Source organism: Nelumbo nucifera, chromosome 3 (genome assembly GCF_055504915.1).
Source record: "Nelumbo nucifera cultivar China Antique chromosome 3, China Antique-T2T, whole genome shotgun sequence".
Taxonomy (NCBI): domain Eukaryota; kingdom Viridiplantae; phylum Streptophyta; class Magnoliopsida; order Proteales; family Nelumbonaceae; genus Nelumbo; species Nelumbo nucifera.
In genome coordinates this window covers 106,569,531-106,597,377 of record NC_142651.1, presented here as the reverse complement: position 1 = coordinate 106,597,377, position 27,847 = coordinate 106,569,531, and the positions used below count along the sequence as shown (strand labels likewise).

Sequence of the window (27,847 nt, the reverse complement as noted above, 5' to 3'; positions counted from 1 at the left end):
CTTTTACTGATCAGTATAGAATTCATTAGATAGCGAAAAAGATACACCAGGGAAAATTGTAAAAAAGAAAAACAAAAAGATACACCAGGGAAAGACCTTTAACACCACAAAAACCTTAATCACTGAACTGGCAAAACAATCAACCACAACTTTCAAATCGCATCCACTCCTTGTGTGATATTCTTTAGATGAAAGTAACTAATATAATTTGAGATTTTTGTTGTATTGCATGCCATTATTGGTCCTGCTTCTATGAAATCTCAAATCGTCAATTACTGATTCACTTCTGTTTCCCTGCATTTGCATTAGATATATTGTTTGACTGTCTTAATGATTCTTGAAAGGTTACTTTAGCCAGAAAAGATGCTGACTGTAAAAATGAACTGGCAAGTATATTATATTTTCATAGTTATAGACCAATGAACATGATTGACTAGATTAGATCATTTATTTTTGGTTTCTAATCACTTACTGTTGACAATTGCAGCATATTGGTGACTTCAATTTTCCAAGGTTGGCAGATTTTGGTGCTGCTATTTCGGGGGCAAACAAGCTGCAATGCCAGAAAGTGCTGGAAGAACTTGATGTAAGAAACCTTTTTTAATATTTTTTTTTTCTAGTTTTTCAGAGACTATACGTAAAGTCATAAACATATTAATGCACAGGCAATAAGAATCCACTTTTTTTTTTTTGATAAACGAGTAAAATTTTATTAAACCAGCAAATAAGAGTTACATGCAACCCGTAGAAAGGCACGAGATGCGACTTTTCCCTTAAAGCTGGTTACAGAATTATAAGTACAAAAGAAATTACACAGAAGCCCAAAATAAAGTATCCTGGAGAACCCCTTGTTTTGCAAGTGAATCAGCCATTGAGTTTGCTGATCTGCCTACCCACTGAACTCTGATTGTCATATTCCTTGTTAACCATTTAACCATTTTGAGAAGATCTCTAAAACCCCAAATTACAGTGTCCGGATCCTTCAGCCAACCCACTATCACCTGGGAATCCCCTTCAATAATCAGATCCTCTATGCCTAGCTGATTTGCAAGCTGGATTCCTTGTACAGCAGCAAGTAATTCGGCCCTTAAAGAGTCTTCCACACTCGCAGGACCTGAGTACAAAGATATAATGTTACTGTCTTTGTTTCTCAGCACTCCTATGCCTGAAGGTTCTGGATTTCCTTGGCTACTCCCATCAAAGTTCAGCTTGATAAACTCCTCCCCTGGTGGCATCCATTCAACCCCGTGTCTGTCCTTCCTGGTAGAAATATTAGCCACTGCTAACCAGCTTCTCCATAGGTCATCAAAAGAGTATGCATCAAAGAGCTTTAGAGTTTTCAGCCACTGAATTGCCCTTGTCAAAATACATTCTTTAGCTTTCGAGCAGCTCGTTTCTTTTTCACAAAAGATTCTGGTGTTCCTTTCTTCCTAAACTGTCCCCAACAAATCTGCTCTTATGCAATTTCACATAATTCTCTTTCTCTTTGTGTGCCATTCAAAAATAGATGGACTACACAACAAGCTAGTATCAGATGGCAGGTTCCACCAACACTCAAACAACATAAGAATCCAATTCCATAAAGCTGTAATAAGAGCCCTCTTATTTATAAGGATCAATCATCCCTTAAGTTGTCTTTATTGTGCTGAAGCAGTTTAACTTCATTACAAGCTTGTTGACAATATATATGCATATATTGTATTGTCTAATCAAAGCTTATGGGTTTCATGAGTTTTTTTCTCTTTCAATTATCTCAGTTTATTACTTATGGTCGTAATGTTTATTATCATGTTAAGATTCATTAATGGAGGAACCCTCCCCCCTAAATATTCTAGATTTCTAGTACAGAACTCTTCTTGAAACATCTAGGGGAATGGATGGTGGTATATATGTGTGTGTGTGTGTACATACATAACAACATGCATAAAAGTGCTATATGTACCTATCTGTATGTATTGGTTTTGCATTGGACATAGCGATCTCTTAAGTGGAACTTATAATGACAGGACCTCTCTGAGTCTGGATATGTATAATATGCCATAACATGCTTAGCACAAAGAGTTAGGGGTGCAATGGATCGGATCATGATCTGATCCAATCCTATTTGGTCGAATGCGGATCACCCCTATCCAATCTGATATATGTTATATATTTATAAATATAAATATATAATACATATATATGTTATTTATTTATTTATAAATATATTATTTATATTGTATTTTTATAAATTTGTTATATTATTTATTTATTTTTAATAAAAGACATGTATATATATGATGAAAATAATTAAAAAATACTTCTATTTTTTGTTTTTTCGTTATTTAAATTGTTATATTTTAATTTTCTTTTAATAATTTATTAATTTTTAAAGAAAACAAGTCGGATTGGATCAGATCCAAAGACCCGACTTACTGATAGGATTTGAATTCAAGTTGAGGCCTATCAGATCTGACCAGATCTTCAGATCGGATCCAACCTGGCATGAACAGTGTCGGATTGGATTCGGATATACCCTGATTCGAATATGACCCAATCTGTTTGCATCCCTACAGAGAGTTAGCTTCCCTCCATTTTGACGGGAATTTCCTACTTATATATATGGTTTAACAGATTAGAAACCTTTTAATAAATTAAAACAAGTAATTAAACACAGTTGAAGGGTCTGGAAGAGCTAGGGCCTGGCCAAACCGCCAAAATGGACAAAAGTTGGAAGTAATGAGATATGGTTAAAAGGCCCATGAGTCCAATGACTTTCCAATTGATATGGCACTGAACAGAGCGAATTGCAGAAAGGGTTCTTGTAAGGCAACCCTATATAAGCACAAAGATGTCCTACAGGAGTAAATGCTGAGCCACAAGGATGACGTACTCCATATGCATATACATACCTTGGTCTACCATAGAATGACAGACCCCCATACAACACCACCTGGTTTGCCCACAAGGATGAATTGCAGAACATGGTTCTTGTAAGGTAACCCTATATAGTTGGAACAAGGCTTAGTTGAGGTAATTAAGTACAGTAAGCACAAAGATGCTGTCCCACAGGAGTAAATTCTGAGCCACAAGGATGACATACTCCATATGCATATACATTACCTTGGTCTACCACAGAATGATAGACCCTCATACAGCACCACCTGGTTTGCGCTCTGTATTGCAGGTGAATCTACTAGAGTGTTTTCTGATCTTTTGATCCTTCTGACCTTCTGAACAAGGTATTCATTCTAGAGGCCAGATCCCTGGCTGCCCTAATAAAATGAAGAGATGGAGTGTACTGAAGAACTAATTGGCAATTTTACAGTAACAATCAAGTTGAGAAGGAAAGAAGATGGTTTTGAGTGGGCCTTAACCAATGTCTATGGACCTAACTCGTATAGGGAGAGAGATGATTTTTGGGATGAGCTTGCTATAAGGGGTCTGTGGAATGGATTGTGGTGTCTGGGGGATGATTTCAATGTCATAAGATTCCTAAATGAAACTACCAATTCAAATCATAGGGTGACCTCTAGCATGAGAAAGTTCAGCCTTTTTGTGGACTCACATGAACTTAGAGAGCTACCTATGTTGCAAGCAGACTTCATTTGGTCCAATTTCCAAGAAGAACCCTTGTGTTGTAAATTATATAGATTCTTATTCTCTTCAGAATTTGAATCTGCATGGAGGGGACCAGCAATGAGGGCTCTCCCTAGACCTACCTCAGACCATTGTCCAGTTAGGTTATCCCAAGAAAACATAGGAGGGGGGCCATGTCCCTTCTGGTTTGAGAACATGTGATTGCTACATCTTGATTTTATAAAAAAGGTTCAACTGTGGTGGGAAGAAGACCAAGTGGAATTCAGGTGGAAAGGGTACAAGTTTTATAAAAAGCTGCAGGCCCTAAAAGCTAGAATCAAAGCTTGGAATAAGGAGGAATTCGGAAGAGTGAAAGAAAGAAAAGAGTGGATTGCCAATAGGATTCAAGAAATTGATGGAGGTGAGGCAGAGAGGAGAATGACAGTAGGAGAGAGGGAAGAGCATTGGAAGCTGAAACAAGAATTGCAGGAAATCATAAGGAAAGAGGAGATAAGTTGGAGACAAAAATCTAGGTGTAAGTGGTTGAAGGAGGGAGACGGGAATACCAAATTTTTTTCACACTTTAGCAAATGGAAGGAAGAGGAAGAATTTTGTGGGGAGGCTGGAATGGAATGGGGAAGTGATTACAAGTGAGGAGGAGATATCAAGAGCCTTTGTGGAACATTTCAAATCCATTTATGACAGCCCAAGAAGAGAGAGAGAGAGAGAGAGAGAAGAAGAAATCCCTAACCTTGATTGGCTACCTGGGAATAGGGTTTTGATGGATCAACTAGAAATGAATTTTAAAGTCCAAGAAGTAAAAGATGCTATTTTTTCAATGGAAAGATCTAGAGCCCCAAGCCCAGATGGTTTCATGATGGCCTTTTACCAAGATTGTTGGGATATTATAGGTGGTGATTTAATGGAGGTCTTCTTGGAATTCTTTGAGAGATGTAAGATAAATTTGGGTGCCAATGCTACTTTCATAGCTTTGATTCCTAAAAAGTTAAATGCAAACCACCCAAAGGATTTTAGGCCCATAAGCCTAATTGGGAGTATGTATAGGGTAATATCAAAGGTCTTGGCAGAAAGAATAAAAAAGGTACTACCTTCCTTGATTTCTCCTAACCAAGGGGTGTTTGTGTTAGGAAGACAAATTATTGATCATATCCTTATTGCTAATGGATGTGTGGATTACAGAAAAAGACAAGGAGAAAAGGGTCTAATTTGCAAACTAGATTTGGAGAAGGCCTATGATTTGGTGGACTGGGACTTTTTATTGGAAGTATTGAGCATCAGAGGATTTGGAGAAAGGTGGTGCATGTGGGTTAAGGGCTGTATCTCTTCATGTCACTATTCCATTCTAGTAAATGGGGTAGCCAAGGATTTCTTCCCAGCAAAGAGAGGATTAAGACAAGGGGACCCTCTTTCTCCTTTCCCTTTCACCCTGATAGTTGATGTATTGAGTGCCCAGATTACTAGAGCCGATGCTAGAAATTTGATTAGAGGGTGGAGAGTAGGGAGGGAGGAAATAGTTGTAACCCACCTTCAATTTGCTGATGACTTGATTCTCTTTTGTGAAGGAGATTCGGAGGAGTTGGGAAATTTAAAGGTCTTGGTAGAGAATTTTGAGAAGGTCTCCAACTTAAGAGTAAATTGGAATAAAAGTTGTGTAGTTGGAATTAATAGGCAAGAAGGTCATGTGGCATTGTTGGCTAGACCTTTAGGTTGTGAGGTAAGTGAATGGCCCCTTAAGTATTTAGGCTTACCTTTGGGAGGAAATCCGAGGTTTGTTAGCTTTTGAGAAAGACTAGCGGGTTGGAAAAGGAACTACATCTCTTTGGGGGGTAGAATCACTCTAATTAAGTCAACACTAGCAAATTTGCCAGTGTATTTTTTGTCTATCTTCAAATTGCCTGTTAAGATTGCAAACCAGATTGAAAAAATAATGAGAGATTTTCTGTGGGAGCCTGGAGTTACCAAAAAGGATCATAGCGTAAAATGGGAAGTGGTGTCCAGAAAGAAAGATAAAGGGGGTTTAGGGATTGGAAATGTTAGAATAAGAAATGCAGCTTTGTTAGGCAAATGGTTATGGAGGTTTCCTAAGGAGCAAGAGAGTATGGCATAAGGTGATAAGAAGTATTCATGGAATGGCAGCAAATGGATGGGACGCTGGACTTGACCCAAGGGCTTTGCGTTTTTTCCCGTGGAAAGATATTGTTGGTATCTTGCCTTTCTTCTCTCCTTTCATCAGGTATGATGCTTGTGTGGGTAATAAGATTCTTTTTTGGGAGGACTTGTGGATCGAACCTTTATTCCCTTTGTTTGAAAAAATCTCAATTTATCTCTTCAACAGTTGGAAGTGGGGGGGGATTTAAAATTAGTAGTAGGTTGGCTGCAATCAAATAGTTTGGGAACGTGGTCCCTTAGACAACAGGTAAGGGAATTATTGAGCCTCACAAGGGAGCTGGATGCAAAAGTGTATTGGTCTAGGAGGTCGGCAAATGCTTTAGCTAACAACCTAGCAAAACAAGGGGTGAATCGAGAGTTTTTGTTTTATGCAGTGTTGTAAGATTTTTGTTATTCAGGGGTCACCTTTTACTTTGGAAGGCAACAGTTGTTTCTTATGTTTTTATCTAATGAAAGTTACCATTTCCTATAAAAAAAAGATACTAGAAGGCTTCTTTGGTCTTTGACTTACCTGGCTTCCTTTTTATTTTTTCTAAGGTAAATTAGAAATCTATTAAAAAGAAAAAAGACATTACAAGAAAGGTGACCACAAGTCACCCAGAGGAGAAAGAAAACAACCCTACACCCAACAACTTGATTCCACACTCACAACATCACAAATAAAATTCACTCCAAAATAAACAATCTCTCTGTGCCTTAAAAAACTGAGAACATCCACCTAGCCCATGCAAAATCTTTAAAAGAACAATTTATTTGACCTTCAAACCAACAACCTAACAGAAAGATCACCTAATCAACCTCAGTGTTTTAAAAGCGCAAGGCGCAAAAAAGCACAAGGGCCAATTGGCGCCTGAGGTGCGCACCTTTTTAAGAAAGGCACAAATTTACAAAAAAAACTAAGAAATAAAAAAAGGTCAGAAAATTAAAAAAAAGCCAAAAAATTAAAAAAATATTAATCATAATGTTAATAAAAATATAAACTTAAATTTTAAAATAAATGATTTAAAAAACCTATTATCTAAAATTAAAATACATGAACATAACATGTAAAGTGTATTCAAATGAATTAAAAATAAAAGCAAACATATAAAGCATTGTCAAGCATGTAAAACCTACAATATCTTTTTTCCTTAATTGCATTGCTTCAAGTAGTTAATGTGATGTAAAACATATTTTATTCTTGATTCTATGAGTCAAGAAATTCTTATTAGGGTTTGAAATTCTTATTTCCCACACAAAAAATAATGATTTTAGAACTTTTATTGCCTTTTAAGAAGATATTTTATTGCAATGAATGAATGAACAACATTAGCAAATAGGGGGTTCTCTTCAAACCCTAACATAAGACTTGTTCGGGCTTGCCTCGAGGGGTGTGGTCAGGGGCGGAGCCCCGGCCCAGCCGTTAGACTAAAAAGTAAGCAAAAAAGCGGATGCCTGGGCTGGGACGCAAGGCGCATCAGGCGCACGCCTAGGCACACCAGGTGTGCACCTTTTGAAAGGGGTGCACCTAGGACCTGAGCGGGGCGCATACCCCAAAATGTGCCTCGCATGTGCGCCTAGGAGTGGCCGAGGCGCGCCTTTTAAATCACTGATCAACCTCAAGCCAAAAACGCCAAAACCCAACACCCCCACTAAACTTACAACACCACATCACTAAATTACAATTTAAATAGCATTCAACACTTTAGCTGTGCTTCAGCTTTTCTAGTGGTTTGAACAGAAGCCTCTCTACTTCTCTTGAGAGATTTCTTTGGTTTCCTCACCTTCTTGATAGGCCCGGCCCCAAAGAACCCCCTTTCAATCTGGAAAAAACTTTTGAAACCTGAATTGTTCAATGATTTTTCTGATGTAACAACTGTCAAAAATCAAATTTGATTTTAATGACATCCAAGAGAGGGGGTTTCCAAGACATAGGGACAACAGTTTTACTAACAGATGAAGGAGATGCAAGAATAGTAAAGGGAAAGGATCAGCCAATATAACCAGATCCATAGATCAGCTAACTGTTTGGCTAATGCTTCATCTAAACAAGGGGTCAGCAGACTGCAACTATTTTGGCACAAGGTTTTAAAAGACAAAAGACAGAGGTGAGACAGTTGCGGCTTAGATAGGCAAGGTGTAGGCCTTAAGGCGTCAAAAAATTTAGATATGGTCTTTAAACATTAAAAGCATGAAAAGAAAAACATTTAACAAAAATACCTATAGAACTTGAAGTGGCTGACTCAGGGTATGGAACATGAAGTGATGTGGGTTAAAAGATCTGCCAATTCTCTGGCTAATGGATTTGCTAAACAAGGGGTAAATAGGGCTGGTTTATTTTGGGCTCAATTGTAATTTCTTCTTTTTCTTTTTCTTGGGAGAGTTAAGAGATTTTACCTCTCCTTTGTATCATCATACTTTCTCTTTTTAATGAAATCCTATTGTTACTGATAAAAAAATACCTATATAATTATGTAGCTAATTTGGTAGACTAGTGGTTTAAAAATCATTGATCAGGAGTTCAATACTTCAATTGTTGCTATTATTATTATTATTATTGTTGCTTTCTTTCATTGATCATGTAGAGAACATTGATGTGGGCCTCACAGCTGTGGTCCCACTCTGTCCGTAGGGTAGAATGTATCTAGTCACAGCTGTGGTCAATTTGTTATTCTATTATTCCTAGTTGTTATTTAATTTTCAGTTTTATGTTGTTAGCAGTTATGATGTAAACACCAAGGGCAGATATGTCCTTTCATGTAACTAGCATAACATATAAATATTAAATTAAAGTGGCGGCGGCAGAATATTGAGATTCTGTTCTTCTCCTCAAAACCTGTGTTCTACTACTCTCTCACCACTCTTTCTTCTACTTCTTCTTCACTTTCTCTTCTCATCGAACCTAGAGTTTCTTAGTGATCAAGACTGATAGCAGTCTTGAACACCTACATGGTATCAGAGCCAAGTTAGGGTTTCTCATGTGAGCCTAATACCAGCCGACCACATGAGAATCTCCTAGGACTGGAAGCTGAAAAGGAGTTCGCAGACTGATTCTTGGAGATCGCCAAAAGTGCTAGCAGCTATTGGAGACTTGCTAGGGTTGTAGAGTGTTGGTGGTCAGGAAGGATCAGAGAAGACTAGGGTTCTAGTAACCTTAAAAGGCAGCGAACCATTTTTCCTTGTAAGTTGTTTACTTTCTAAGAGAAGTTCTATCAGAGAAGATAGGTTGGACCTATCTGGAGGGGAAGGCCGAACCATTCTAGGGTTTTCTCTCTTCGATTCACTAGGGCTTTACAGCAAACCCTAGGTCGAACTGTCTCAACTGTGTTTCTCTCTACTCTAGGGTTTGAAAGTGGTCTTGCGGCAAGCCCTAGGGTGTGACTGAATCTTGTGATCTACCTAGAGCTGCCCTTAAGTTTACGGGTAGGTTTGATCAGATTCTAGGGTTTCTTATTAACCCTATTATACAGTACTGTTTGGATTGTGCAACTGAATTGTTCACTTTAAGGACTGATTAAAACCCTAACTTTCCCAAGCATATCAGATTTTTTTTTAAGCTGTTTTCAGAGTCCTAAGGGGTTAGAGCTCTACGGACAGCTACTGTTGTGTTGGCTAGTTGGTTTCAGATCAAAATTATCTCAGTTTTGTGCACATACACTGTGAATACAGATCAGGCCCATACTGTTTTTTATTGTGATTGGTAGTTCAAGTGCTGTTTTGAGACTTGACAGAAATGGAGTTTAAAAATCAGGCAGAAGGCAGCCTTGGGAACATCAGTTATGGTAGTGTTTCTGAGATGGGTGGTCAGATTACGACCGTAAAGTTTGATGGATCAAACTATTTGGAATGGGCCCAATCAGCCATGATGGCTATTGGTGGAAGGGGTAAATTAGGGTACCTCTTGGGAGATATGAAAGAACCTCCCAAGGGAGACCCGACATATACCAAGTGGATTCAAGAAAACTACTTGGTTATGACATGGCTGTGTAATTCTATGCAGCCTCATATTATCCGGAATTATTTGTGGGCAAAGACAGCTAAGGAGATATGGGATGCTATGAAAGAAACTTATTCCCAACCCCTTAATGTTGCCAGAGCATATGAATTGAAATGTGAAGTGAAAAATCTTAAACAAGGAGAGAGACCGATTTCAGTATATTTCTCTACCTTGCAGTCCCTGTGGCGTGAGATTGATCACTTAGAGACTCGTGAGTGGGAGAGTCCCAGAGATGCACAGATATATAGAAAGCAGGTTGAGACAAACCGGGTATTTGAGTTTCTGGCAGGCTTAAATTCCGAGTATGATATTGTCCGGCAATAGATTTTGACTAGAGACAATGTGACTCTCTCTCAGACATACTCATTTGTACATAGTGAAGAGACAAGAAGGAAGGTTATGATGCAACCTCAGCCCCCCACACCAGCCTTTGTAGCGGTCACACCCAAATCAGGGGCGGTTCAGAGAAGGATAGGAGGAAGGAAGACAAGAAGGATGTGGTATTTGAACATTGTAAGAAGCCCAAACATACAAAAGAAACATGTTGGAAACTGCACCCTCACTTGGTTCCTGCGAAGTTGAGAAACAAGAAGGGCACTGCTCATGTAGTCGTGAACACTGATTCAGCATCCTCATCTGGCACAAAAGGAACATCTTTAGAGACCTTAGCTGCAGTTCGGGCTGCCCTAATACAGCTAGAAAAGGAAGTTGGAAATTCAGCTCAGCCACCACAGTCTTCATCAGCCCCTGCTACATCTGCCTTCGCACATTCAGCTACTCGAGCTTCAACCTATCATGCCTCAGCTCCAGGTACTACTGATCCTTGTTGGGTAATCGACTCAGGTTCATCTGATCACATGACTAGCTTGTCTTCATTGTTTACTACTTACCATTTGTCTTCTGGTAGGGATAAGGTATCTATTGCTGATGGCTCCCTGGTTCCTATTTCTGGGAAGGGTGACATCAAGTTATCAGATACTATCTCCCTGTCATCTGTCTTGCATGTTCCTAAGCTTGATACTAACCTTCTTTCAGTCAGTAGTATTACCAAGCATATGAACTGCTCACTAACCTTCTTCCCTAACCGATGTATTTTTCAGGACTTGGAGACGAAGAAGGTGATTGGGACTGGCCGTGAGACGAATGGGATCTATCTGCTCGGGGAGCGGTTCCGTCAGGGAGAGTCAGTTGAGAAGATGTCTTTTGTTTCTCAGAGTGTGAGTCTGGTTATGCTTTGGCATAACCGATTAGGTCATTTGTCTTTTCGGTCTTTACAGAGTCTATTTCCTGCTTTATTTGAGTCTATTGAGTTGTCTCAGTTACAGTGTGAAAGTTGTGAGTTTGCTAAGCATTGTAGAAAGCCTTATTTATTGAGTAATAAAAGGAGTGATAATTCTTTTGATGTTGTGCATACTGACGTTTGGGGGCCTTATCATATCCCTTCCATGGGTGGGTACAAATATTTCTTGTTATTTGTTGATGACCATACCCGTTTCTCTTGGGTTTATCTCATGCGTTCACGAGATGAGGTACCTTCCCTGACCCAAAATTTTCACCAAATGATCCTAACCCAGTTTGATGCCAAGATCAAAGTTCTCAGATCTGATAACGCAAAGGAATACTTTGCTAAATCAATGACATCTTATCTTCTTCATCATGGGGTTATCCACCAGAGCTCTTGCCCTCATACACCTCAGCAGAATGGAGTTGCCGAAAGGAAGAATAGGCACATTTTGGAAGTGGCTAGAAGTCTCATGTTTAGTTCCAATGTTCCTATTCGCTTCTGGGGTGATGCTATCCTCACGGCTGTATACCTTATTAATCGGGTTCCTTCCAGGGTCCTTGATATGCGATCTCCTTTTTCCCTTCTACACCCACGTGAGGACTTGTTTTCTATTCCCCTTAAGACATTTGGTTGTACTTGCTTTGTTCAACTTCTTGGTCCCCATCACTCCAAGTTCGAACACAAAGCCTCCAAATGCATCTTCCTTGGTTATGCACACACTCAAAAGGGTTATTGCTGCTATGATCCTGTCTTAGGGAGGAAGTTTGTCTCCATGGATGTCACTTTCTTTGAGGGGACACCCTATTATCCTCGGGTTTCCCCTCAGAGGGAGAGCAGTGAGAGTGGGGGTTTGAGTCCTTGTCTTCAGGGGGAGAGTAGTGAGAGTGGGGTAGTTCCTTTACCTATTCCATTGGGTGATGAGAGCTGCAATCAGGAGTTGAGGGAGAGCTGCAATGGTAAGGGTGGTTAGAGGGATTAGGAGTTGAGGGTCTATCACAGGTGGTGCAGGCAGGTTGATCCTGATCATCAGTAATCCAGGCCAGCTCCAATCTCATCTACAGCTCCAGGTCCAGGTACTACAGTCCCAGGGCCCACAGAGACTTCCCCTATCGTTGCCATTTCACCTTCTATAGATGATCTTGACCTTCCTATGATCGCCTATCTCCTACCTACAGGTCCTACCTTAGTTCCATTTCCAATGTCCCTATTCCAAGAACAGTGCAAGAAGCCCTATCCGTCCCGGAATGGAAAGATGCAATGCAAGTTGAGATGGATGCCCTGTTGAAAAACAACACCTGGGAGGTAGTTGATCTGCCCAAAGGAAAGAAACCAGTTGGATGCAGATGGGTATTTACGGTGAAGCATAATGCAGATGGATCTATTGAGAGGTATAAAACTCGGTTAGTTGCAAGAGGGTTTACACAGACTTATGGCATAGATTACTTGGAGACCTTTGCACCGGTAGCCAAGATGACCACTATTCGAGTCCTATTGTCCCTTGCAACGAGTCACACTTGGCCTTTATACCAAATGGACGTGAAAAATGCCTTTCTGAATGGAGATCTGTAGGAAGAAGTTTACATGCGTTTGTCTCCTGGATTCTATGATGCAGAAATAGGTAAGAAGGTCTGCCGGCTCAACAAGGCTTTGTATGGTTTGAAACAGTCACCTAGGGCTTGGTTCAATAGATTCAGACTAGCCCTTGTGAAGTTTGGTTATGTATAGGCCCAGTCAGATCATACCCTATTCATCAAGAGGGTGGAGTCCTCCTTGACACTACTGGCAATATATGTTGATGACATTGTGGTCACAGGGAATGATAGCCATGAGATTGAGTCCCTTAAACAGCTTCTTCATCAAGAATTTGAGGTGAAAGACCTTGGTGTACTTCGGTATTTTTTGGGTATTGAGGTTGCTAGATCCAAACAGGGGATCTTTATCTCTCAGAGGAAATATGTCCTAGACCTGTTGGTAGAAACTGGAAAGTTAGGTGTCAAGCTTGCAGATACACCAATTGAACAGAACCACAGGATTAGTGCCGAGAGTGGGGAGCTTCTTGAAGAAAAATGTTCCAGCAATTGGTAGGAAAGCTCCTATATCTCTGCCTCACTCGGCCGGATATTACTTATGTTGTTAGTATTGTCAGCTAGTACATGCATTCCCCTAGAACCACACATCTTCTTGCGGCAGAAAGAATCTTAGCCTACTTGAAGAGATGCCCAGGTAGGGGTATACTATTCAAGAACAACAATCACATGAAGGTGGAGGTCTATACGGATGCTGATTGGGCTGGGAGTGTTGATGATAGAAGGTCTACCTCAGGATATTGTGCCCTTGTGGGAGGAAACCTTGTCTCCTGGAGAAGTAAGAAACAAAGTGTTGTCTCCCGGTCAAGTGCTGAAGCAGAATACAGGTCCATGGCCAATGGAGTGGCTGAAATCCTATGGCTAAGATCTCTACTTGAGGAGTTGGGTATTGAGTATGAGAAGCCCCTGATGCTGTATTGTGATAATCAAGCCGCCATTAATATAGCACATAATCCAGTACAGCATGACAGAACCATACACATTGAAGTTGACCGCCACTTTGTACGAGAGAGGGTCTCATCTCAAGAAGTATGCCTCCCTTACATCACATCCAGTATGCAACTAGCAGACATCCTCACTAAAGCTGTATCAAGAAAGAAGCTAGAAGCAGATCTATCCAAGTTGGGAATGATGAACATATACTCCCAACTTGAGGGGGAGTATAGAGAACATTGATGTGGGCCCCACAGCTGTGGTCCCACTCCGTCCGTAGGGTAGAATGTATATAGTCACAGCTGTGGTCAATTTGTTATTCTGTTATTCCTAGTTGTTATTTAATTTTCAGTTTTATGTTGTTAGCAGTTATGATGTAAACACCAAGGGTAGATATGTCCTTTCATGTAACTAGCATAACATATAAATATTAAATTAAAGTGGCGGCGGCAGAATATTGAGATTCTGTTCTTCTCCTCAAAACCTGTGTTCTACTGCTCTCTCACCACTCTTTCTTCTACTTCTTCACTTTCTCTTCTCATCGAACCTAGAGTTTCTTAGTGATCAAGACTGATAGCAGTCTTGAACACCTACAGATCAAAAAATTTATTTTTATTCTAAAAATACAAAAAGGTACTAAAAATCAAAATAAATAATATGAATGATACTTAATAAAATACTCATGAGCTACTCATAAAAAAAAAAAACTCATGAACCAATCAAATTCCACAGTCCTAACTTCAAAGCATCCCAATATAAATAAAATATGCCTATGTAATATTGAAGTGACAACTCAAACTCCACCTAAGAGCAATTTAGAAATTGATTGGACAAATATTTCTAGCTAAATAAGAAATTACAAAATTTAACGTAGAAAAGGCCTTTAAAGCCTCAAATTGGCAAGTGTTTCTTTATGTTTACATTCACCTAAAACTTGAGGGGCAAAAACACTACTTTAATGTGCCCACAGATGCATTGGTGCTTGGATCATGTTTAAATTTTAAAATTTACTTCCTGCTAATTCTTATTATTTTTTAAGCTTTTTCTTGTCCATGTTCTATTTTGGCGTCTCAGATCAGTTACTATTAGCTAAGGACTTTCTTTCCAACAGTCCACTTGCGTAACTCGCTATTCAAACTTTTTAGTAAATGACCAATTCAGTATGAGACAGTTCCAACACCAGTTCCTGTCTTGTACTATGATATGACTTTTTAAAATTCTCTCCCCCAGACAACCCTCCTTGTTCCATCATGATCTTCTTAATGGCTAGCTGTATTATCTTCCCCTTCTCAAGGACAGAGGAATTCCAACCTTTGTGAGTAATGCTTTCAGCTAACCTTTGTGAAAGCGAATGTTTTCAGCCAAGTGAACAGAATGAAATAAGGGGCCCAAACAGTGTAACACAGAGAAGATTGAGTTGTCTGTTGGCAGTTATAGATATGATTAAAAAATGTCAGCCTTCTCTCCTCTACTTGAAAGTTGCAAGTCCATCTCTGGAGTTCTAGATACTTGAACTCTCCAGTTTCTAATCTCAGTAGAAGCACTAAGCAGATAAAAAAAAAATCTTTTTTTTTTAATTTCTTTGATTAAATCTAATGGCTGAGGTTATTTGCAAGTATATCATTTAAGGCATGCACCTCTCTAACTTTGAAGCCTAAGCCTTTAAGATCATGGAAGACGCCTAGCGAGGCAAGGTTAAATGGCCCCACCTAGCCTTGAGGTGTATGTCTCTTTGTCTGACCTCATAGCCTTTTAAAACCATGTTGTGGCCACAGCTTAGCAACATTCAAGTGTAATGTATTACTATAATATTGAGGGATTGGGGGGGGGGGGAGCAGCATGGGCTGGCCTAAGGGGAGCTGTTCATAAGCATTGTATATGTTTCATTTGCTCATATCATTGGTGCTGAAAGCATGGAATTCATTTCTTGTTCTTACCCAGTGTGTCATCTTAAATATATTAAGTGGGAAGCGCCATGATTGATTCACTTATGAATTCCTCTCATATTACTTTTGTTTATTGAGTTCTTGTAGTGCACTCCATAATCATTACTATTGTCAGATTCAAAAGTTGTTAGTCTAATTGCATTTGTTAGCTTCTTTTTACATATTTACTTTAGGTCTTGTTGCTTTTTTCTTTTTTCTGTATTGTTTAATGCATTAACTTCACATTGATCCACATTTTTTATGACAATATTCTAGTAGCACCACATACTTGATTCTTTTTTGTTCAAGAAAAAACATATGTTCCATGTCCAAATATCAATTCCTGTGCAAAGAAATACATGCTTAGGCTATCAATTTTTTGATTGATAACAGTAAAAATTTTATCGATTATGATGGAAATAATGAGTATTTACATTATAGTGCTCCAAGCAATCCTAGATTAGGCTAGCAAGGCTACCTATCCCAGCTTTAGTATGTTTTACCAGTGAATCAGCTTAAGTGTTAGCTGATCTTCTAACCTGTGTATAAGAAATTATTGGCTAGGTTATCAATTTTCTAGCATCTTCTGATGTTCTGAAATGATTTCCTTTGTTTTTTTCCTGCATCTTTTGTTGCAGTGGGTCTTGTTCTTCCAATATTTGATTCAGAATTTTATTTTGATAAGGTTTCTTCTCTCTCTCTCTCTCTATGTAAGATCCATAATGATTTTCCAATTTTCAGGTGTACAAGCGTTTAAATCTAACCCTGGAATTAGTAAAGAAAGAGATGGAGATCAGCAAAATACAGGTTTCCTATCTGGTGTTATTAGTTTTTCTAGCAAGTTCCTATATTGCAATTCTTCTTTCAACATGTGATCCGTCATTCACCCTTTTTTGGTATTGTGCTAGGAATCAATAGCAAAAGCCATTGAAGAAAAAATAAGTGGTGAGCAGCGCCGCTATCTATTGAATGAACAACTTAAAGCTATAAAGAAGGTATTTGTTCCATTATACTTAAAAACTTGGTTTTGTCACTTAGATTCCACATGCATCACTTTTATGGTCCTTGCTTTATGAAAATAATTTGTGACCAAAATGCCTGTTTGATTGTAATTTATGACCAGGTTTCAAAGTGATTTGCTTTGATATGGCTTTGTTCTTCACTATTGTGCACTCTGCATGAATTTAATTTCATTTCTCTTGGTCCAGGAGCTTGGTTTGGAGACAGACGACAAAACTGCACTTTCTGGTTAGCTCTCTCTCTCTCTCTGACACACACACACACACACACCAGTGGCATGCCTGGGTTATAAGTCCACTCTTGGAGAAGCCCCTCTTACTAGAACTGCAGTACATTTATTAACATGCACACATTTAGCGGGAATTACCAAAGCTAGAATTGCAAGGGCAAAAGTTAATTGAATACCAAGTAATCAATATGTTACTGAAAGATTTACAGTGTGATTCAAGAAGAAGTTTGGGAGGCTAAAGAGTCATGTCCCTCTTCACTATTATTTATTACTTAATATTGCAAATTTCACCTAAACTTAGACCTAAGGCTAAGCGACCCTCATAATAATAAGTGTAGTCTCAAAAGATAGGATGTCTTTCTTTCTTTATTCTTTAAAAAAAATCATCTACACCGAGTCGGCCCCATTAAGGGAGATTTGCTCAAAACAACTGTGCCCTATGCATCCCTTGCTTTGTCAATGCATCTGCCATTGTATTTGCTGACCTGTTAACCCATTTAAAGTTAGCCTCAACCTCACCTGCTAGTCTTCTTACTTCCCTTGTTTGTTTTTGGCAAACCAATCTATCACCAGTGCAGAATTGCCTTCCACTTCTAAAGGTCTCAGGTTCAGTTACTTCACTAACTTTAGACCTTGCAGAAGGGCAGAAATTTCTGCAAGTAAAGAATCTGAAATCCCAATTGTCCCAGAGTAAAGTGCCATAACTGCACCCCTACCATCTCTAAGGACCCCTCTGATACCTGAAGGACCTAGTTTCCTAATGGAGCTGCCACCAAAATTCAGATCGACACTGTTGCTTCTAGATGGAATCTACTCCTGCACAGATGCTTTTGGAAGAGAGGAAGCTGCTATTAAACTCAAGCCTCTAAAGAAATCACCACAGTGTAATTGTTAAACAAATCCATAGTTTTGATCCAATGATTAATTCTTAATTCAATGTCTTCAATTAAGGTAGACACTGATTTACTCTGTCCTCTGAACACCCTATTATTCCTCTCCTCCCAAACCAACCAGAAAATAACCTTATCCCAACTATTTGGGGTCAGCTACATGAATCCTGTTTCATCCTTCCATTCTGCTGAATGCCATGTCCATTGTTAAATTATGAGCGCTTAAATAATTTCTTACACAAAGTACACTTAAACCTAAATGTTAATTGATAGGATGCCTTATACAGTTTACATCTTTTTTATTTTGGGAAAAAACGACTATTGATTAGATGGATTGATCATCTAAGCAAGATAATTGTACCTTCGGTGATCTATTGGATGGGCATTTAAAATGGTGGCACACTAACATACTCCAAGGTGATACATGAACAATGAGGTTCTCTTTGGATGTCTTTCTTCTATCCACTTCATATAACTCTTGAGTAGGCTCTGCTCTCCAGTTGGGAATAGTTATCAAGTGTTTTCGAAAACCTTGACCCAAATGCATTTCTATCAACATTTTCAAAGTTCAGATGAACTAGCATCTGGTCAAGAACAAGCAAGCTGATATCTGTACATAACCTTCTATTACCTTTTTTTTTGTCCTCAAAAATATTCAAATGCCTTTGCATATAAAAAATGGAATGGCATTCCAGAATAATTTGGCCTTCTTATTTCCAACCAAGGAAAGCTACAATGAAAAGATTAATGTGGCTCATTTACTCTGAGGTTCCGAAATAAAACAAAGAATTCCCAAATATAATCCACAACTTTGTAGTTAATAAAAGGTGAAGCACATCTTGTTTCTTGTTTCACTTGAAACTAAGACTAGACATCTGGATACACCGATATTCAAGTGATCAACAATTAGTATACTATTCAAAGAAAGTAGCTGACAGAACAGGATTGCCCCATACTCATTTAACTTGAGAATAATCCACCTGGTTTCTAATCAAAGCAGCATATAATGACTTAATTGAAAGGCTCACATCCCTTCTCTCCTTTTTGCTTCCATCCTGTCAAATGGCTTTACACACTACAAACTCTCTATCTAATGAAGTAATGATGGTCTAATAAACATTGGACGCTAGACCACTTGGTCTTTTATTAATTCAACTAGCCTTGTTCTAAGCATATGGGATTGTCTAAATGAAACCCATTCTACTTTCTACAATTCCACTCTGTTTAGTGCCATATCCATATTACTACGCTTAAGAAATTGTGGTATGGTAATATTAGTAGAAATCAACCAGAACCATACAGCCTAGAAAGACTTGATATAATTTTCCAATGCTCAACCATTTATCCTCCCAAAAAACTTACTCTTATATTGTCACCCGCTTTAAACTTGGAACAACTTCCACGTTGCAAAAGTTGATAGAGTTTCATAGTTCCCTTCCACACGCAAGCTTTGTACAGAAAGTGATTAGATTAGATTCCTTGCATCTTTTTCTGGGCAACTTTAGAGAGACATATAATTGGAGTAGGTTCCTTAACTTCTTCCTTGATTGTTGCAGCAAAGTTTAGGGAAAAGCTTGAACCAAACAAGGAAAGATGCCCACCACATGTTTTGCAAGTTATAGAAGAGGAGCTCACAAAGCTCCAGCTTCTAGAGGCCAGTTCAAGTGAGTTTAATGTTACTCGTAACTATCTTGATTGGCTCACTGCATTACCTTGGGGAAATTACAGGTATTGTTATAGTACTTCTTTATTTGTTCAGTTGTAATTTTTTCTTTGTTGTTTGGTTTGCTGTGAATTTCTAGAGGATATTTGTTTCAATTATTTAAAGTGTTAATGTATCATCTCTACTGTTCCATGTTGAGAAGTAAGATCCTGTTGAAGCTTTGAGTAGTTTGAAATTGATCAGACTCATTGAACAACCCAACTAGCAGACTCGTCCCCTATATATTTTTGTGTTTTTTGCATATGTTCACATATAGCTGTTTATGTTAATTGAATGCGTATGTATTTGTTACTTCTTTTAATTTTTATTAAAATGGTGGAGTTCATTTTTTTTTTTGAATCGAAAGTTCATATTTTGTTAACTTAATAAAAAAAATGCAGTGATGAGAACTTTGATGTTCATCATGCTCAAACAATACTTGATGAAGACCACTACGGTTTAAGTGATGTTAAGGAGCGGATACTGGAATTCATAGCAGTTGGAAAACTTAGAGGAACCTCACAAGGTTGGTAAGACGTCCTTTTTGAATAGCATCTTTGCTTGTTGGGGTTACTTCTGATCCAACGGTATCTTAATCTTCATTGAACAATGTTGCACATCCCATCAGTTTAAAAATTAGTACCTGATTTTTGGAGTTTACTGCCAAATAATTGCAGGAAAAATCATTTGTCTATCTGGGCCTCCTGGAGTGGGTAAAACCAGCATTGGTCGTTCCATTGCACGTGCCTTGAATCGGAAGTTTTATCGGTTCTCTGTAGGAGGATTGGCTGATGTTGCTGAAATTAAGGTACAGTAGTAGAACACTCTGCTGAAATGATCTGTCAATGTATAGATCTTTGTCATAATTGTAGAAAGATTGCCTCTTTTACTCCTTTTTAGTGATTGGCATCTGATCAAGACAGTTCTTGCCTCTTTTGACCCCCACTATTATATTTAGGGGCATCGTCGAACATATATAGGTGCCATGCCAGGAAAGATGGTGCAGTGCCTGAAAAATGTTGGAACAGCTAATCCTCTTGTTCTGATCGATGAGATTGACAAGGTATTGTTTGAATCTACCACATTTTCTTTTCTCATCTGCATGAATCTGCTGTTTTTACTATACTTTTGGAACCCCAAGGCAGTGAATTTTTGGATTGAGTATTTTGCTTATGGGTTTACACTGTTGTGTTTCGCAACAATGAAATGACTTCATTGTTAATAATGATGTGTTTTATAACAGTTGGGAAGGGGGCATGCTGGTGATCCCGCAAGTGCTTTGTTGGAGCTTCTGGATCCAGAGCAAAATGCAAACTTTCTGGACCATTATCTTGATGTCCCTATTGACTTATCTAAGGTGAGTGACTATGGGGCCTTCTTGAGTATGCTGTGATTTTATCATGCAAATCCTGTCTTTTTAACTGTGCTATTTTGTAACTTTTACTGCCAAATGGCGGTCATATTAGTAGGATCAAGCCATCAACTGTATTTTTCTTTAATAGAATATAAATATTTTGATGAGTTTATACAGATAAAATTATGTTGCTATTTGGTTGAATAATGTTTATATATGGAGAAATGATATTTTCATCTCTATGGTCTTTTTCTTGTAGGTTCTATTTGTCTGCACAGCAAATGTAGTGGAAATGATACCAAATCCTCTCCTGGATAGAATGGAGATCATTGCCATTGCTGGCTATATAACTGATGAGAAGATGCATATTGCCAGAGATTATTTGGAGAAAACAACTAGGGAAGCATGTGGTATCAAGCCTGAACAAGTACTAATCAATTTCTCCTTTTATGTACCTTTCCTTTTGTTTTCAGATGGGCCAGTTGCCTAGGCAACACCTAGGCAATAAGGTGCCCATGGATGGTCACCTTACTTAATTGCCTTCCCATTTTGTACATGCTTTTATATATTCTTTTGTTTTGTTAGTATAATAGTTAAATAGATATTGTTTAACTAAAATATTCATTTTGTGTGTTTATATGATAGTTTTTTATTTCTCTGGGTTCAATCAACACACATGTTGGTCTGTGGTCTTAAACCCTCAAAGACTTGAAGACCTGAACCAATAAGCAAGGAAGAACATAAAATTCTGTCCAATCAACACATTCTATATCATCATCATCTTCTTCTTCTTCTTCTCCTCAACTCCTCCCTCCACCCCTTTTCTTCCTTTTTCTAGACAATAGGGGCTCAACCCCTATATTTTCTTAATTTTCTTTTCTTTCTTGTTTTTCTTCTCATAAATATGTTGATTTCTATGTTTTAACATGAAGCTTCTAATTTTTTTATGAAGTTTATAGATAATTATCAGTGAAAGATGGTTGCTGGTTGCTAAGGAACCTAGGGAATTACCTTAGGATTCATGGTTTTATGTTGACTTCAAGTGGATTATTTGCAGTCTTGTTCTTGTTCCTTAATTTTATTGGATTTAGCCAAAATCCTATAGCTCTGTGGATTCATGTTCACTAAGGGAAAAAATAATCCTTTTAATAAAAGACAGAAACTTCTGCAAAGTTAACATAAAACCTATTTTTCTAGTTTAAGTATATATATATATGTATCCATTCTAGTGGCATCTCTTGTTGGTTTCATATTTTCAATTCTGGTCACAATTTTATACCTGGGTAAGCTGTCAGCCACATTGCCTAATGAGTGTCACTGTGTTGTGATTCCAGAACTAAGGTTTTTTTTAATTTTAATCTTACACTTTTGTAAAGTGGGAACTAAAGTTGAAAATAATAATTTTCCTGCAGGTTGAAGTGACAGATTTAGCTCTTCTTGCTCTGATTGAAAATTACTGCCGGGAAGCAGGAGTTCGGAATTTGCAGAAACATATTGAGAAGATATACCGCAAGGTTAGCTCAGACATCTGCTTCTGCTTTCATAATAAACCAGGAGTGATTAAAATAAATATAAATAGGATAACTTGGTCACAAGCTGCCAGAATAAATGGTTCCATAGTATCAGCACTGAAGTTGATCATGGCATGTTCTGACATATCCGTACATATGACATGGTTGCTTATGTCTGGATTCCAGGCAGGCCTGTAACACTGTTTACTTGTGAAGAAAACAAGAGAAAAAGAAAAGAAAATAGGAAAGAAGGAGATACAGAAAAGAAAAGAAAGATGTTCTAGGAGAGAGTGGAACCAGTTTGGTTCCTCTCTAACCTGTTTTCCTATGCTTCTTCTACCTCTTAGAAGGATGTTAAACAAGATCAAGATTAAAATTTACCTTCCTATTTTTTTTTCTCAGCTTCCTTTTTTTATTGTGGTACCCTTGTCAGGTAAACTGAAGAAAGTCACTTTCTTTTAGATTCCTTGGATCCTTGGGAGCATCATGCAAAGGGCACATGCACAAACTTGGTACTGAGTTCATGCTTACTGTTTTGACAGATCGCTCTACAACTTGTTCGAAAAGGAGTAGCAAATGAATCATCTCCAGTTGTTGGGGTCCAGGTCATTGGACCTGATGAAAACAAAGAAAAGTCTGCTGAAAAGTTGAATGAAACTGTGGAAGGGGAGATACAGATAATTGCTGAACCAGAGGAAGGTATAATTCAAGAGAAGCCTAGCGGAAAATCTATAGAAGCTGATCAAATACAGATGAATAATCTAGCAGCTGAAACTCCACAAACAGATGATCAAATGGTTGATTCTAAGGTATAATGTCAGAACAAAATAATTTCTATGAAGGATTATGATGGGGTTGACTAGAATTCATTGTAACAAAGTTAATTTGTTGAACTGATTTGCTTATTCATCTGCTTCAATAGGTAGAATGTAGAATTTACTAGGTGACTTGATTGCTTGCATTAAGTTGTAATTTTTGTAAACAAAATCATATCAGGGCAGGGCAGTTTCATTTTCAGGTTGGGTAAAAATATGAACCTAATATGTCCTCTGTGATTTTTGTGCTTACCTTATTTTTTCAAGTTCACAATTTAAAAGGGGTTTTTTCCCAGATTTACTTGAATCTGATATGGTACTGTTTTGGTCCCTAAAAACAGATGTTGGTTGTCTCATGGAACTCCTGGTCAATACAAATTTTTTCCCTACCATCCTAGACTACACATAATCATGCATTGATGTTATTTGCCATGTGAATCTTGTTTGCAGGACCCTGTAGAAAGAAACCAGGTCCGGGAAAGTGAAGCAAGTAAGACCATTGAGAAAGTGATGATTGATGAATCAAACCTGTCTGATTTTGTTGGTAAACCTGTTTTCCATGCCGAGCGCATCTATGATCAGACACCAGTTGGAGTTGTGATGGGTCTTGCATGGACTGCAATGGGTGGTTCAACCTTGTATATAGAGACCACCCAAGTAGAACAAGGAGATGGGAAAGGTGCATTACATCTCACTGGGCAACTTGGAGATGTCATGAAGGAGAGTGCCCAGATAGCACACACGGTTTCCAGAGCAATTTTGCTTGAGAAAGATCCAAATAATCACCACTTCTTTGCTAATTCGAAGCTCCATCTCCATGTGCCTGCTGGAGCTACCCCAAAGGATGGCCCAAGTGCTGGTTGTACCATGATCACTTCAATGTTGTCCCTAGCAATGAAGAAGCCTGTAAAGAAGGACCTAGCAATGACAGGAGAAGTGACACTTACAGGGAGGATCCTTCCAATTGGTGGGGTAAGTAAAACTGCTAATTTGAACTGTCGCCTTTGCCACAAGTGGACCTACTACTCTTGTAAGTCCTAAAGTAGTTTCAACCTTCAATATTGGTTTCTTGAATGCATGGAATCTGACCGTTTTTCTTTCTATGATTATAGTTTACCACTAGATTTTGATTTTTTTTTATGTGAACTTGTTTTGGCAAAAATAATATACATATGTTGGTTATACATTCATTGGTGACGTCTTATCACCTATCCATGTAATATAGCCATTTTTTCTTTTAATAAAAAAATTCTTTTATCATCAAAGGAAAAGGGAAAAAGAAACAAATTACGAATGGAGCAGAGGATGGATGTATGAGTTTCATCAATGGATTTCCTTAAAACAAGAAACCAAAAAAAAAAGTGCCATATAAAGCCCCAAAGGTTACTATTTAACAAACTGGCTACATTATGTTCCATTCTCTTTGATCTCTTCATTTTTCTTTTTCTTTGGAATGCTATGGGGAAGACTTGTTTCTTTGAGATTTGTCATGAAAACAATGCTCCTGCTCTGTGTTCCACCAGCCAGTTAATCCATAATCAGAGGGGCTATCTGCATACATTTAAAAGTTTCGGTTGCTTTTAACTATCAAAAAAAAGTTCTGTTTGTTTTCAGTATCTATATGCCCCAAATTTTCTCCTACTGCTATAATTTGTCCTTTCTAGTAAGAGCATGACTTACAGGAAGGTACTCTGATTTGATGAACAGGTCAAGGAGAAGACAATTGCGGCAAGGAGGAGTGAGGTGAAGACTATCATATTCCCTTCAGCTAACAGAAGGGACTTCGATGAACTTGCTGCCAATGTAAAAGAAGGCCTTGAAGTTCACTTTGTAGATAACTACAGTCAAATATTTGAGCTAGCTTTCAATGGTGAACAGAATGCAGAAAAATAATTTGCACTTGTTTCAGTATGTCTTCAAATACGTACTATTCGGGATCCTGAGGAAAACCTTCATTGCATGCATTTAGGACCCAGCCATCATCAATTTTGTAGATGTAAATCCTTCAATAAGGAGATCCTGAGAAGAAGAAAGTAGGATTGAGCAAAAGTTGTACAATATTCAATCGCTTCAAGATACAATCCTCCATTATTTATTAACTTGATCTGATATTGAGGAAAAATATTTTGTAGATTTGTTAATTGTCTAATTCAAGTTTGATGGTCCACCATCATTTATTTATGATTTTATATGCCTTGTAAAATCGTATCATTCTTCTGTAACAACCATAACATTATTCTTGAGGTTGCATTTTTTTCTGTCAGATTATTCCACATCTAAGCATGGTTGTGTTCTGATTTTGATGTACGGATTAGATTTGATTTTGATGAAATGCCAATTGAGGAGAGCAAAAGCTAGTTTAAATTGTAAAATGTCTAATAAAAGTAAAGTATCCTTGCTTTTGCTTGATTGCATATCAAAGATGAGCTCAACATTTTCTCTGGTCCAATTCATTTGCTATTGTACAACAGAAGGCTGGCTGTTTATATAGGATATGTTTAAAGGTTATAGGATTCAAGCTGTTAGCTGTCCCTCCAAATTGAATGAACCAAGGAAGATGGTGTCAGTGTGTCACACCCCAGTTGAGAATCTAGGCCTATTAGAAACCTGGTTATGTTACTTGTGTCTGATAATCCTTGGGTTCGTTTTTTCCCCGTTTGTGGTGTTTTCTGAATTCTGAATTCACCTTTATTGTACGAAGGAAAAGAAAAATGCCAAATACCTTACTGGCTGAAATTGCAGTCCTATTTTATCTTATCCATTCAACAACCTAATAACTTCAAATCCAAACAGAGATGCTGCTCATTTTATCAACCTTCCCTTTTCCAGGGTTTAATCCTTATCTCTTCTTTAAAGTTTAAAAGAACTTAAGAAATAACAGTCGAGTCTTTTCATGCTGATCTCAGGTTCTTTTGGACAGTTTATGACATCTATGAAGGGTGGCAATTTTAATGACAGGGTCCCTCTGATTTGGGTATGTACTTTGGAGGTAACCTTGTTGACAGAGAAAGGACAGAAGTGTCAAGGAACATAACTTACAGGAATTTACGAAATGTAGGATGTTTTAATTTCCAACGTCAGATTAGAATCCATAACTCACGACCCCACCAAGCCTTGTCAGATCACATGTATGTCCCATATGCGAAAAACTTCTCCATGTGGGTGGTAGTGTCTAGTGTGGTACCTTGCTAAGTTCACTGCTTCGGAACCGTTGGATTGGAATCTGTTGAGAGATTCACCAACTCCAAATCAAAGATTTCAATCCTCAATAGTTGTTCTCAAAATTAAAAAGAAGAAAAGAGGTCATTGTTAGCCCTGTGTGGGATATGTACGAAAGCGACGACTCCTTTTTAGAGTTGAGATTAGTTTTGCTTTTGATGTCACCAATCACCAGCACTCGTCAGTCTCAGACTTCAGTTCCAAAAGCCGGGGTCTCTCGTATTGGCCGGGCTGTTGGCGTTAGGTCGTTAGCACCTTTTACAGTTGAAAGTCATGACTCATGAGGACCAAAGTGGACCATTACCTGACCCAAATGACCCACTTCGCTTCGTGGGCTCTGCTCTCAGTGACCCAAGTGTGATGTTCTTAGACCAAATTAAGACGTCATGATTTGAATTAAGAGTCGATTATCAGGCCCTAAAAAACTGAACTAATTTTTTTTTTTTTTAAGTTCTTTCGCCAAAATTTTGTTTTTTCAGCAATATATTTATTAGTCCTACATGAACTATGTAGGCCTGAAGTTGCTTGCTGAACTAAAAGACTTATTGCTTTGTCTTTTACTTGATAAAATAATTTAATAATGAAATTTTTAAAAGGGTATAATGATCCACCCAATTTTAGCTTCAGCCATTAAGGAGCAGCCCACAATCTTTTCAGTTCAGTCACTTCAGCTGTTACCAAACAGTCCTATTTAGGTCGGATTTCCTCACAGCACTTCAACCGTGAAAAGAAACATCTCTCGATGAATGAAAACATACAAGTACGGGAGAAAATCTGAACTCCTGAGAGAGAGAGAGCCATCTTTTTTTTTAAAGCAAGAGAGATGCATTTGGCTGGAATCTAACAAATAATTGACAAAGTTACTTTAAAAAGAAGTACATCCTTTGCAGGGAATCACATTCATGATAGAAAAGGCTAATTAATAGAAGCTGATCTGCTAGGACTACCATAAGCTGCTTCTATTTCAAGACAACACAGAACACTAATGTTGAAAGAAAAAGGAAAATGACTATGAGAATAAGATACACCATGCCTAACAACATCACATTAATTATTATCAAAGTACTGGGGCCATATGCATGTTAAAATTAGGAGAAACCCAGATAAGAGATCCTGGCGTGCATGTATGGCTTAAGGGTCAATACTCTCAGACGACCCTACTAAAGATTTTGTGTGACTTCAGCTTTGGGATTAGATAATTAGATGCCAAAAGAAACTAACAACTCTAACAGTATGCCCTTTTCCCCTTGGGTTTGAGTCGATTCATTGATAATCCTATGAAATCCTACTAAGATCTTGAGTATGACTAAGCATGTGATGATGCTTAGTCATCTTGAGTATGACTAAGAATGGAGACCCATTATTTAGAGCTTGCTCATCTTTCCACCAGTTTCAATTGTTGTGAGTGATGAGAGTGAGACCATCCTTATCAAGCTTACCAAACTCTTTTGAAGAGATTGATTTGGTTGCTTACGTTTGTGTGCTATTTTAAGTGATTGGTTGTAATTGCATAAGGCATGATGGCATTGACAGTCAAGAAGACTACTGAGATGAAAGCAATGTGAAAAGACAGTCCATGGTTGGCTGAATCAACCCTATCTCTTTGGACTTTTGCTCGGAAAGTTGGAGGCCCACCACTTTTTTGAGCTTTTTT

The 27,847-nt window shown here is 38.2% G+C and overlaps 1 protein-coding gene across 2 annotated transcripts in view; it reads left to right on the top strand.

Moving 5' to 3' along the window:
• LOC104598789 (lon protease homolog 1, mitochondrial-like) overlaps window positions 1-25,254 on the top strand; it is a 49,469-nt gene extending 24,215 nt beyond the window's left edge. For both annotated transcript variants that reach the window (XM_019198033.2, XM_010261010.3), the window contains 14 exons: window positions 488-586; window positions 16,195-16,260; window positions 16,362-16,448; window positions 16,662-16,701; window positions 19,149-19,320; window positions 19,696-19,820; window positions 19,972-20,102; window positions 20,253-20,357; window positions 20,538-20,651; window positions 20,908-21,075; window positions 22,061-22,162; window positions 22,702-22,968; window positions 23,425-23,946; window positions 24,682-25,254. In XM_019198033.2, coding sequence (XP_019053578.1) covers window positions 488-586; window positions 16,195-16,260; window positions 16,362-16,448; window positions 16,662-16,701; window positions 19,149-19,320; window positions 19,696-19,820; window positions 19,972-20,102; window positions 20,253-20,357; window positions 20,538-20,651; window positions 20,908-21,075; window positions 22,061-22,162; window positions 22,702-22,968; window positions 23,425-23,946; window positions 24,682-24,867 — 2,184 coding nt within the window. In that variant the 3' untranslated portion in view covers window positions 24,868-25,254. The remainder of the gene's footprint in view (window positions 1-487; window positions 587-16,194; window positions 16,261-16,361; window positions 16,449-16,661; window positions 16,702-19,148; window positions 19,321-19,695; window positions 19,821-19,971; window positions 20,103-20,252; window positions 20,358-20,537; window positions 20,652-20,907; window positions 21,076-22,060; window positions 22,163-22,701; window positions 22,969-23,424; window positions 23,947-24,681) is intronic.
• The last annotated feature ends 2,593 nt before the right edge of the window (window positions 25,255-27,847 follow it).